Raw genomic sequence first — 12706 nt, forward strand, 5'->3', positions numbered from 1 at the left:
TCAGAAAAGTTTTGCAAAGAGGAGCATCGTTAGAATAAGTTCATCTGTCTTCCGGGTTGGGTCTATCTGCTGCTACGGCTTTCCAGTGGTATCTGTGTGTATTGTATATGTGTGTGTGTGTCTCCTGTATCAGTGTGTCCTTGAATCCTTTCTTTGGACCATCCTGTTTACTGTTGCCCAATATAATGTCACAAAGCAGCTGCTCTTGCTTGATACACATGCAGCCCAGCAGAGTTGTTCCAACAAGCTTTGCTTCATTTCTGGTGGACAGACTGGGCCCAATGCTAAAAGTGCGTCTCAGGCTCTCCAGTTGCACTAAAACTTCATGCTGTATTGTGCTGTGTTTAGAAAGATATCCCAGTCTTAACTGATTTCTTTTTCTGTTTTCACTTCATCAAGACATTGTATCTTGATCATTTCTTTGATTTTATCTGTCTATCAAAGCTTCCAGGAATGCAAGTTTTCTTTCTATGGACCAATGTGCATTTTTACTTATTTTTAGGTTTCTCAATCTGTTTGTGGGGATTGCGTACTAACTGCACAGGAATCTGTGATTGACTTGTGTGCCAACTTATGAACGTGCTTGAAGAGTCCCATTCTCAGTGCTTGGTGCACAGACATGGTGCTGTGACAGCTTTGATGAAGCCGTGTCTGACCTAATTCCCATCACCAGCTTGAACAAAGCAGGCCTCCTGAGAAATCTAGACCCCTTCAGTTAATTTATGCAGCCCAGTTTAAAGATGGAAGAGGTACTTGGAAACTAGTATCACTATGTTCCAGGTCTCTAGGAAACTCATAATTCAGCAGGTCATATAATATAAAAATCATCCTGAAGGAGGTCCAGTGCTCAACCAGCATTGATTCAAGTTTGTTTGCAGCAAAGATATTTTTTCTTAGATTTCTAAATTTGTCTTATTTTGCTTTTTCCTCAGTGTTTGTGTACATTAGAATATATTTCATGGAAACGAGTTTCTCCTTCAGTTCTTATTTCCTTGTTATGAAAATGCAATCTAAACCAAACCCCATGAGGGTGTCTTTCATCATGGCCAGGGAAAATTTGTTCCATTTGGTAAGGTCTGAGCAAGGCATTGGCCTTATTAACAACTATATTAATCTTATTACCTAACACATCATCTAGAGCTCTTTTTTAAATGTCGTCACTTTCCTCCTCCTCATTCTCCATCAAAGACAGTTAGCCACGTGTCTGTCTGGATCTTTATAATATCGCCCTGTTCAGGGTTAGCTAGTTCCTTGCAAACTTAAGATTTTTCATTTGGCATGTGTTTTGTGGTTACCATCACTCTCTTATTTTTTCCCATGAAGCCAATTCCAATGACAAACCTGAACATCTCCTGAGAGTTGGATTTGTGGCAAGTGTTGATTCTGTGATGCTTGCAGAGTAATCCCCTTGAAACTTGCTGTATTTTGTGTTTTTAATAATCTCTCCCAAGTCACTTTTTAGAATTTCACTGTCTGTATGCAGCTGTGCTTTTAAATATTTGTTAACGCTCCTGTACAGCTCACTGTGGATGCCAGAATTATCTTATCTCCACAATTCTTGGTTTCCTGTGCTCTAGAAGCAGGAAGAAATAGCCTCTTTGAAAGAGAGTGGAACAGGAACACTTGACTTTTTTTTTTTAAACACACAAATATTGTGAACAGAACCCAACTCGGCTCTCACTCAGACCCCTTCCCTTTCGGAGTGTAATTAAGACCACATTGACTCCTATTGCAGCTGGCAGCCCCTCACGGTTGCCTTTTTCTGCTTGTGACCTTTGATCTCCGTGACCTTTCCTGGGGTTAGTCCTAGGCCCTTTTCATTGTGTTGGAGCTGAAGTGGCTCATGTGGAGTTGATTATTTCTTTGCTCATTTGGCCTTTTTGGTGCCATAACTCCAAGTCACTTCCATTTTCTTCCTCGACTTTTGATGGTCCACAGTGAAAGGAAATGCTTCTGCAAGCAGCAGGATCAGTGTGTATGCTTGGCTGACTTGATTGAGACTCAGGAGAAGTGGGGGAAGGGTCGTGAAGCCTGTAGGTGTCAATGTTTTAAAAAAACGTTGAGCCTCATGACTGCGTGATCCTTCCGAGCTCATGAAGCGGGTACCGCCGAGAGTGCTGCATTTCTGACGGCAAGGAGGACTGAGTTCTGGTGAGAAGAGAGTTCTGCCAGTCGTTGACCCGGCCTGGGTGTTGGACATTCTGCAGCTCTGCTTTCACAAGATATATACGTTCCTCGTCCTGCGTCCCAGCTATGAGGCAGGTCGGAGAATGCATCCTTGTCAGTTGCACACGACTGCTTGAAGGGATTCTCTAGTCTCTAAAAGCACCGAGAATAGCCCCCAGAGATGAACATGCTGACTCTTAGAGGGTGTATTTGTTGCCACCGAACTTAGGAAAGCACCTTCTTCCCTTCTCCTTTCCTCCGCCTCCCCCTGCCCCTACCCACGCCTCCAGTCAGACCACTGAAGGATGCCTGCCAGCTGTTACTCTCATTTCTCGGGACCCCATGTGGGCAGCATGAAGACTGTCACTGATCAAAGGCTTTAGTGAAGGAATGCGTCTGGTTACCCTACACTGTGGTACCTTTGAAAGGTATATGGGTGTGAAATTCAGGGACATTTGGAAACTCATTTTTAGGAAGTCTGAGTGTCTGATTCCATCCCTGGAATATCATTTTCTGTCTTTTCCTTTTCTGTTACAAAAATCTTTTTTATTAGTAGTATTGATAATGTGAGTTATTCTGAGTGAGGAATTGCTACCCCTTGAAAGGCGATTTTATTGTATTTTATTTTTAGGCTTCAGCTCGAGGCCCCTCCCCCGTAGGGATAACAGTTCCTCTGTGCGCCTCCCTCGTCTCTCCTAAGCACTCAGGCTTCTTTCCGCTTGCCTGCCAGGTCTTTCTTAGAGTTTCTGTTCTCTCCAACTCAGCTCATTAGCTCCACACCTTAAGATGCATCCTCTCCATTCTCTGCCACCCTCCAAACAGCAACAACAAACCACGGAAAGCCCTGCTGCTTCTCTGCGTTTCCTGTCTTAGTGAAGGCACGGCATCCACGAACTCGCTTGTCCAAATGAGAAATCTGGACAGCAGGTTTCATGCCTTTATTTATGGCCGAAGCAGTAGGGAAACAGAAGTGGACAGACAGTGCATTCCAAAGATGTCTAAGAGATGTATTCCTTCCCAATGCACATCATTCACTATCTGGGTCCTATCAATTCTACCTCCTAAATATGGCTACACAAAAATTCACCAATTTTGATAAGTCTTTTTTTAAATGCACGCTGATATGACAGCTGTCACGTACAATCTAACAGAATTGTTTCGAATGAAGTTAAAGACAACTAAGTCTTACTAGAGCCATCTTACAGAAAAAAAAACCCAACGAACCTTTTGGCCAACCCAATAGCTTTTAAATATGTCCATGTCTTAACATTTTGTAAACCTTTTACATTTATCCCCTGATATTTCTCTAGTACAGGTCCCCATTCTCTTTCACAGCAGCCTCCTAACCCCTCTTCAGTCGTCCTCCACATTGCAGTGTAAATGATTTTTCAAATGCACAAGTCTGATCTTGTCCCTTGCCTGCTTAAAAGCTGTTAATACTCCTCTCTCAGGAAAAAGGCCAAGCACCCTGACCCGATTTATTTTGTTCTTTATGCTCTAGCTTCTACTCGCCTATGTGCCTTACCTGTCACCTGTCAACCCCGTCCTTACTCTCCTCTCCAGCCCATTCTTCCTTGCTCTCTCTGCCTCTGGTTCTGCACACAGACTCTTCCTTCTGCTTGGAATACGCCCCTCCCCTTGCTTTTCCTCCCTCCTCCCAAACTTCTCCATCTGATTCACCAAATCATTGTTTCCTCTGGGAAATCTTCTCAGCCTCTGAGTCTTGGTTGAGTAACCCTTCTGTTTTTCCCGTAGCACCTGTACTTGCTTTATTCTGTGGCTCACCTATCCCTTCCTCACTTACCTACTTTAATTCCGGAAAAACCTTTATTTCCTAAAAGCCTTGCTTCTTTTTTTTTGGCCATGCCCTGTGGCTTGCAGATCTTAGTTCCCCGATCAGGGGTTGAACCGGGCCCACGGCAGTGAAAGCACTGTGTCCTTACCACCAGCCCGCCAGGGAATTCCACTGAAAAGTCTTGCTTCTTAGCGAAAGCCATTTTCATTGATTTTGGTGGAAAAAAAAATCATGTGTTCACTCCCAAACCAAGAGAGCTACACTGTTTTCACAGATAGAAAAATAAATCAACTAAGCAATAAAAACAAATTTGTGTAGGTAATAAACAATATTTTGAAAGTAAATGAATAGTTTGTTCCTAAATATATTACAGTGAGTTTATGGTCCTCAGCAAAGGAGAAAGAGAAGACTTGAGGGTGGTGACTGGTGAAGGAGGGCTGGTGAGGAAGTCCTTGGGGAGGGGGGGAGTCGGGAAGTGGACTTGGAGACAGGAAGTCTTCTAAAGGCATGTAGTTATCTTGCAGTCACATGGCACTTAAAGTTACAGCACACAAAAGCACCTTATGGCAAAATAAAGGCTAAGCGGCGAAGTGTTCCACCAGTTGTGGAAATGATGCATCCCCGCTGGTGGGTGTGTCTTTGACCGAAGCTGTAACATCAAAGTTCCATTGTTTAGTTTCTGATTGAAAAAGTTATATAAAAGTTTATACCAAATAAAAAGAAGCCATCTGCAACGTGGAATAACTTCACAGGAGCCCCTGTGGCAAAACATGTAGTCATTCTGTTAGGTGAGGCTGTGTTTGAACAGCTTCTTTAGTTGTCACCTGTCCTCACCTGACTCAAAACCTCCTGAAGGCAGCTACCCTGCCTGTTTTCTCCCTGGCTGAGTTTCCAGCATAGCACAGCGTCTGACACGTAGTAGGCAGGCGCTAAGTATTTGTTGAATGAAACATGAATTCCTCTGCTTTGAATTCTTCTAATGCTTTTTACTGTCTCATTTACTTATTATCATTTTCTTTATTCCAAAGTTAATTAATTCAAGCCCTCTTTTCCTAATTAGGCTGCAGTATCCTTTAGTTCAGGAATTAATGCCTTCCTCATCTTCCTCATTTTTGTACCCTCCCAGGACCTTGCCCAAAGTAGATGCCCTACGTATGGAATTAATTGACTGGATGAATATTTCTTGGAAAAAGTAAGATTCTTTGAGAAATCTGTGCAGGAAATGTTTGCTTCTTAGCTAAATTATTCAAATATTCAGAATGAAGAAAACTTTGAGAAGAGATTTAAAGCTGGATGTGATTAAGGTCAAGGTGGTTCAATAGGTTAAAAAAAAGTATATTGTGTGTTGGACTTCCGTAATTGAAATTGTGCTGAATTAATCAGTACCTAATAAAAAAATTTAAAGTAGACATGCTTTATTTTTTCTTTTGTTTAGCTATTTCTGAAAACTCATTTTTTTTCTCAACAATTGAGAAATAGGATGTTTTGAAATAGAGGGTTTGAAAGTAAGAATCAATCTTTTTTTTTTTTAAGAAGGAAATTACTATTTCATGAAGAAAAAGATGCCTTTAAAAAAGAAAACTAAGTTAAAGAATTTTCTATTTTGAAGAACAATACTGATCCCAAAGCTGAGTTTTTGTTCACAAATTAATCCCAGTTATTCCCTAAGCCTCAAAGAAAACTATAAGAAAGTCTGATATAGGAGTCTAGGGAGGGGATAATTCAGAGAGACAGCTTTGATCATCCTTAGGAAAGCAAAGGCGTTCCTTTAAAAACAGAGGAATCAAATCTAGAAATTCAGGACTTTTCCCAAAGGATTATTCTGGCAGCATGTTGAAAAGGGGTTATAAAAGCATGAAGTTCACAACCTGAACAATAAGTTAAGTAAATGTTAGGGAACTATTTCCTTTCTTATTCTGAGACAAGGCATACCTTTAGCTTCCCTTTGCCCACAGAAATTCTCTTAAGCCTGGGATGGCTTAAAAGGACAGTTTGTAATGCAAGACAAATTGCCTTCTCTGTAGGCATGCAGGAAAGGCTTAGAGAAAGCCCTGTAACTCAGGAGATACCAGCTAGTCTTTAGGCCAGGACTCAAGGAGCAGCATTTGGGCCATATGAAGAGTGGGGAATGGGGAGGAGAATGGGTAAAAAAAAGATTTTTACCGCATAGAGGAGTTATCCCCTGATTTGTAGGTTGAATGGGATACTACACTTAGCTGTTCTATTTTTTTTTTTTTTTTTTTTTGGTACTCTGAAGAGACTGTAGTACCAGGTGTTCTTGGGAGCAAAGTGACCACTGAGCGTCTTCTCAGACACTTAAGTCAGCCACTCAGAACTGCAGTGAAAATAATGGATGTTGGCCTTTAACTTCCTCTGAGGATAGGAAGGAGGTAGAAGAACTTCCTCATGACCATGTTAATTCCTCCTGAGACCAGTGAGTTGGATAAGCCTTAATGGTTCTGTTTTTCACATGGGAAATTGATCAGGCTTTTGCCAATGTCCAATAGTATGACAAGATCAAACCCAATTTAAAGTCCAAGTCCTTGAGTTATTTTACTACCTCTAGTAGTTTAGGGAAGTAGGGGCATATATATGCTTAATGGACACGGAAAGCAGTAAGGAAGAGAGGATAATGGTTTGGAATGAATGGTAACTTACTAATTTGAATGCCAGCAAATATTGCCAGAAAGCGTCTGTCAACAGCTCTTGCGTACAAATTTATTTCCAGACAAATACACGTTATAAATTAAAATCACACAGTATAACAACCTCAACACACAACCCCTTAACTTACTTGAAGTGAATTTTGGGTAAAAAGCAGAGATTTTTGTGTCCATGGTGTTTTTTGTAATTGAAAGCTTAGAGATGGACAAGGTTTGATCAGTGTAGCCTGCAGTGTCCATTATTGTTATTCTTTCTGCAGTTACTTCCATATAAATTTAGAATACTGTTAGAGAAATCCCTAACAGATCAGACAGTGAATGTTGCTTTAGGCCCTATAAAATATTTTAATTAATTTCTCAAATTCATGTTTGATATCCACACTTAGCTTACCTCAGTGTAAGGATATAAACAGTATGCTGGTGAGCAGGGGTCCCCCCACTGTGCTGGTGGTGGTTGATGGCAATGGGATTGTGCCTTGTTGCCATCTTTTTGGACGACAACCTCAACCATCTATATATTTAGAGTCTTAAAAATGTTTTTACTCCTTGGCCCAATAATTCCACTTTAAAAGTCAGTTCTAAAGACATACTTAGAAGAGTAGTTAAACATTTATGGACAAAGATACCCACAGCAGTATTATTTGTAATAGTGAAAAAACCCCACAAAACCAAAAATATACATATGCACACGTATAAAACAATGGACCCTAACCAATAGGGAATGGCTAAGCAAATTAAGTGCTGATACATTCATTCAATAAGTATCTATAGCTGTTACAAATGGCGTTTATGAATAATTTTAATAATTTAATAATTTAAATAAATTTAATAAACATGATCATGATAAATGAATAAAGCAGGATTTAAAACTATATTCCATATAATGATCTTCAGTTATGTAAATATACACAATATGAAAAGGATTAGTTGAAAATGCATTGAGATATTGATGTGTTGTCTTTAGGTGATAGAATTGTCATGCTTACTTTCCTTTTTTTTGTACATTCATTCCACATTTTTTTTAAAAAATTTATTTATTTATTTATTTATGGCTGTGTTGGGTCTTCGTTTCTGTGCGAGGGCTTTCTCTAGTTGTGGCAAGCGGGGGCCACTCTTCATCGCGGTGCGTGGGCCTCTCACTATCGTGGCCTCTCTTGTTGCGGAGCACAGGCTCCAGACGCGCAGGCTCAGTAACTGTGGCTCACGGGCTTAGTTGCTCCGTGGCATGTGGGATCTTCCCAGACCAGGGCTCGAACCCGTGTCCCCTGCATTGGCAGGCAGATTCTCAACCACTGCGCCACCAGGGAAGCCCACATTCCACATTTTTATGCTAAATGTGTAATTTTCTTTGTCATTGAGTATTTATAGAAACTTTCTGTTAACAATTTTCTACCTGATAAAATAGCATATTCACTGTAGAATATGTGAAAGAAAACCTTGAATATTTTGTTTAAAATATCACCTGGCGTTATGTTAACCACATTGGATGCTTAAAACAAAATTCTAAATGAGAAAAACACTGCAGTCTGAAAAATGGCAATGTAATTTAAATCAGAATTCTGTTCTGATATGATTTAAATCTGAATTCTGTTTTTAATTTTTGCATGAGAATGTTTGAATGGTATGTATGCTAGAACAGAGGTCAGACAGCCTTGGCAAGTGACGTGTGATGGGGTGGGCTGATGTCCTCTTACTGTGGACCTTTTCTCTGCTGGCCACTGTTCCCAGATCAGAAAAGGAGGATGGGATAACAGTTTCTATGCAGAGGAAATTAGGGCTGTTTTCTCCCTTGCCAAGGTAAATTTTTGTAGGTAAGAAAGATGACATGTGTTAAGGCCACTGATCTGTGTGTGAGAAGATGGCAGGAACCTTGTTCAGTTGTGATAAACTTGGCCAAACAAATTATTCATTTGCGAGCAATGCAGGGAAATGATACATATTTATATTTATGTGTATATAAATTATAAATATATAAAATTTATATATACTTATATACATTTATAGTATACACATATATTTATGTATAGATGTTAGATATGTATGTTAAAATATATATATATGTTAAAATATATTTTTTGTTTTCCAATAACTTAATTAGTCAAGTAGCAATAACACTAATATTATTAAGAAGTTTCCTCTTTCGACAAATATAGTACTTTTGAAAATTCCATAGTATTGAATAATTTTCCAGCAGTGCTAATGCATATATGCTGATTTATACATCATCTAACCCTCCTTATGGTCAGGGATGTTTGTTTGTGAGGTTGGACCTAGGTTGCTCTTGGTGGCTGTTGAATATAATTTCAAGCCACCTGACCCGTAGAGCAACAGAACCCAGGTTCTTGTCCTGAATATCAATTTTCTAACAAGCTGAGCAGGCTTGCCACAGATAAATATAAACCAAGTCAACAAATATTTAGTCAGTGACTGTGAGGGTCATAATTTCTTTCCAGCCTCTCAAATCAACTGACAGCATGTTAACGTAATAGAAAGATAAGCGTATTCCTGTGTGATAATATTTAGGTAGCAATAATGAGCTGTGATGTTTTAAAGGACAGCTGTAAAGTAACTCACTAGATCACGTGCTGGGGTTAAAGTTGACTCTGGAATTTGTTTCACTGCTTTTCAATAAATAAATAGTTGAGGAAAGATTTGGCAAAAGGAAGAAACTCTCTTCCTTGTCCTCATCCTCTCAGGAAAGTGCCTCCTGTTAACAAGTTGTTTGAATGTTTACTCTGCCGTGACTGCTTAGCAATGGTGTGTCAGTTCTTACCCTTGAACCAAGGGAAGAATTCAAATAAACCAAAAAAGTTTTCACACAGCTGGCCCCTTCTGCCAGCGGGTGGTACCAGAGTATTTTCTCCCACTTTTAAAAGAGTTCAGCAAGGAAACATTTAAAAGGCATGCCTCGAACTGATAGTCCGCGATGTAGATAAACTTGAGTTTGCAACTTGGAGATTTTGGAGTACCTGGTGTAGAGAAGTGAGCAGATCCTGGGAAATATTCGATTTATTCAAAGCCATACTTAAGGTGCCTTACTTTGTATTACTACCCAGTTTTACCAATGGTTAGAATTAACCTTTCTTTTCACAGATGAGCACACACGTAGAATTCTCATTTCTAAAATGTCATTAATGTAACTCTGGCATTACATCTTGTTGTATTCTGTAGTCAGATTCTGTGTCCTGGCCAAGCAGGAATGTAGGGGAGAATTTGTCGACATAATAACCACTCTTTGGATCTCTAGCCTAGCATGGTGTCTGGCATACAGTAGGCACTTACTTTATGTTTGCTAATTTTTGAAATCATATATATGAATGAATAAGTGAATGAAGGAATAAAAATACAGCTAGGTTACACAATTCAGTAGAGATAACAGTTCTCATTAAATACTACTCTCTAAGGTACTTCTGGGAATTACGTTATATTAAGCTATTCCTTTCATTTTAAGAAACATCAAGTGCCTCTTTTCTGCTAGGCGTTAGAATTTGCAAAGTTGAATGTGACATCATTCTTGCCTTCAAAGAGGACACAGTTATGTAACCAGATAAATTGCAGAGCACAGTAGTGAGTGCAGTGGTAGATAGTGACCAAGGTGTAGAAGTAACACAGAGGAGAAGGAATGAACCATATCTGGAGGATGGCATGGACCTTGTGAATATTCCTAATTTATTTATCTTGTTTATTGTCCATCTCTCCCACAGAATGTAAGGTATACATTTTTGTCTGTTACTTATTTTTACTTGTATATATTTTAAGTGTTCTATCTCCAGCTCTTAGAATAGTACCCATCATGTAATAAACATTCAATAAATATTTGTTGCATGAATGAATAATTTTCCTTCCAAAAGGAATTTACCAATTATATTTCACCAACGAGATATTATAGTGATTTTTACCCACATCCTTACCAATGCTGGGTTTTGTGAAACTTTTTTTAGCTTTGTAAATGTGTTATATTATCTCTATATTAAAAAAAACACATAAACAAACATTTTCATGGCTGCCATCCGTCCATCCCCAGCAATTCTATTTTTCTGCTGCCCTTTTACAGCAAATCCTTGAAGGAGTTTTCTGTGCCTGTTTCTTCATTTCCTCCCTTCCCATCCTATCTTGAACTGATCAGACTTTTGTCCCTTCTCCACTGAAACCATTCTTGCTATATCACCAGTGGTCTTCTTCATGGCTTTCTGATGCCATCTTATCTTACTCTATTTCTCAGCAGTGTTTGAGATGGGTTGATTACTCTCCTCCAGAAATATTTTCCATTTTTCTCCCTGCATGCAACATTCCCCTGGATTTCTTCTTATTTTTTTGGCTACTTCTTTTTAGTCTCCATTATTACTTCTTTCTCCTCTATTCAGTGTCTAAAGGTTGGAGTATCTTTCCTCCTCTATCATATTTTCCTTAGTGCTCATCTAATGCCAAGGCTTTAGTACGTCTAATATCTGCATTTTCAGCTCTGACTTCTTCCCACAGCTCCAGAATCCTATATGCAACTGTCGACTAGTTACTGGTACTCGGATGCCTCACAGATCTCAGACTTTCCGTGGCCAAAGCACAGCTGTTGAGCAACCTCTTCTTCAGCCGTTTTCCCCTCTCCACTCTTCCCCATTTCAGGAAAGAGAGCTTTTACTTATTCTGTTACACCAAAAACTAAGAGTTGTCCTTGATATAGCTCTTTCTCTCACACTCTTTATCCAAGCCTTCAGCAGCTTCTGTTGGTTTAACCTTTAGAGTATGTTCCGAATCCGGTGATTTTCCTCACCACCTCCACAGCTGACTCCCTGGACTAACCCACCACGTGCTCATCTCTCTCCCCAGCGATCACGTAACTTCCCACTTGGTCTCCCTCCTCCATCCCTGCCCCACTTCAGTCTAGTCTCCATCAACCAGTGATCTTCTTAAAGCATAATGAGATCCCATCACTCCCTTCTCTAAGTCCTCCAAGGGTCTGCCATCGCATGTAGAATAAATGCCCGAATCTTCAGCGTGGCTTTTGAAGCTGGGCGGGATCTAGCCCAGCTTTCCTCTGTGCTCTTTTCTTGTATCATCCCACTCTCACCACAGTGGCCTTTGGATTTCTGCAGACAAGCTCAGTCCCCACACAGGCCTGCCCTTGGTATTCTCTGCGCACTCCATGAGTCCCCCATCTGAAAAAAGGGAAGAAAACCAGGAGTACCTAACTCATAGGGTTGTCGTGAAGGTTCAGTTAATATATGAAAAGCACTGAGATGGTGTCTGGCTCGTACAAGCACTGTGTAAACGTTAGTTATTATTTTGTTGTTTTTGTTATTGTTGCTGTTTTAAGGAACATAGAGGAGGAATGCATTTTAGTTGTGTTGAGTCCTAGATGGTTGTGAGATGTACAAAGAGAAAGGCGCTAAAGGCCGTTACGTATTCATTTGGAACGATTGGTTCTGTGTAAAATAAGTGTCTTAGTATCTTGGAAGAATGAGCAGAATTTCTAACTTTAATTTAACGTCTAGAGATTAGCTTGTGAATTGGGAAGATGTGGATCATTAAATGCCTTGTATTTGACGCACTCTATATAGAGCTTTCAAAATAGAGGGCAGACACCGTGTTCGTAACTCTGGCTATTCAGATAAAAAATTTCAACTGTTTTTGTACTTTAGAATTTCTTCCTTTTTTTTTTTTTTATGTCTTTTAGTAAGCCAAGGCCTGGATTTTGCTCTGGAAGTCTGTCCTGCCCGCTTCTGTAATCTGGCGCTATGCATCCAGTTGCTGGACCCTTACAGACACTGCTGTATGTTACTGTCCCGATTCTGTGCTCTTCCGTGCGTCCAGGTAAGAGGAGAAGAATGGTAGTTTGGGCCTGAAGCTTTTCCTCATCTTAATCCTATGAAGAACTTCGACTTTAGCGCTTCGACGATAGTAATGGTTTCTAAAGACGTTTCTAAGAGTTGTTTGACCAGTGGAATGATTTTAAAACTTTGATTCATTAAGCAATTTAAGGATCTCTTAGTAGTGCTTTTGGGCACTTGCAGGCCTTCCCATCATTGTCCTTATAATTTATTCCTTTTGTTGCCTTGAAAATAAATATTTTCCGAACACGCTTTTT

The 12706-nt window shown here is 39.8% G+C and overlaps 1 protein-coding gene across 10 annotated transcripts in view; it reads left to right on the forward strand.

The window, feature by feature from the left end:
• The window catches only part of CDON (cell adhesion associated, oncogene regulated), a 103100-nt gene that overhangs the window by 29552 nt on the left and 60842 nt on the right, over positions 1-12706 (forward strand). For all 10 annotated transcript variants that reach the window (XM_082409706.1, XM_082409707.1, XM_082409708.1 and 7 more), the window contains one exon: positions 12296-12432. In XM_082409706.1, coding sequence (XP_082265832.1) covers positions 12357-12432 — 76 coding nt within the window. In that variant the 5' untranslated portion in view covers positions 12296-12356. The remainder of the gene's footprint in view (positions 1-12295; positions 12433-12706) is intronic.

The sequence above is a fragment of the Balaenoptera physalus genome, assembly GCF_965194825.1.
Source record: "Balaenoptera physalus genome assembly, chromosome: 10".
NCBI classification, from domain to species: domain Eukaryota; kingdom Metazoa; phylum Chordata; class Mammalia; order Artiodactyla; family Balaenopteridae; genus Balaenoptera; species Balaenoptera physalus.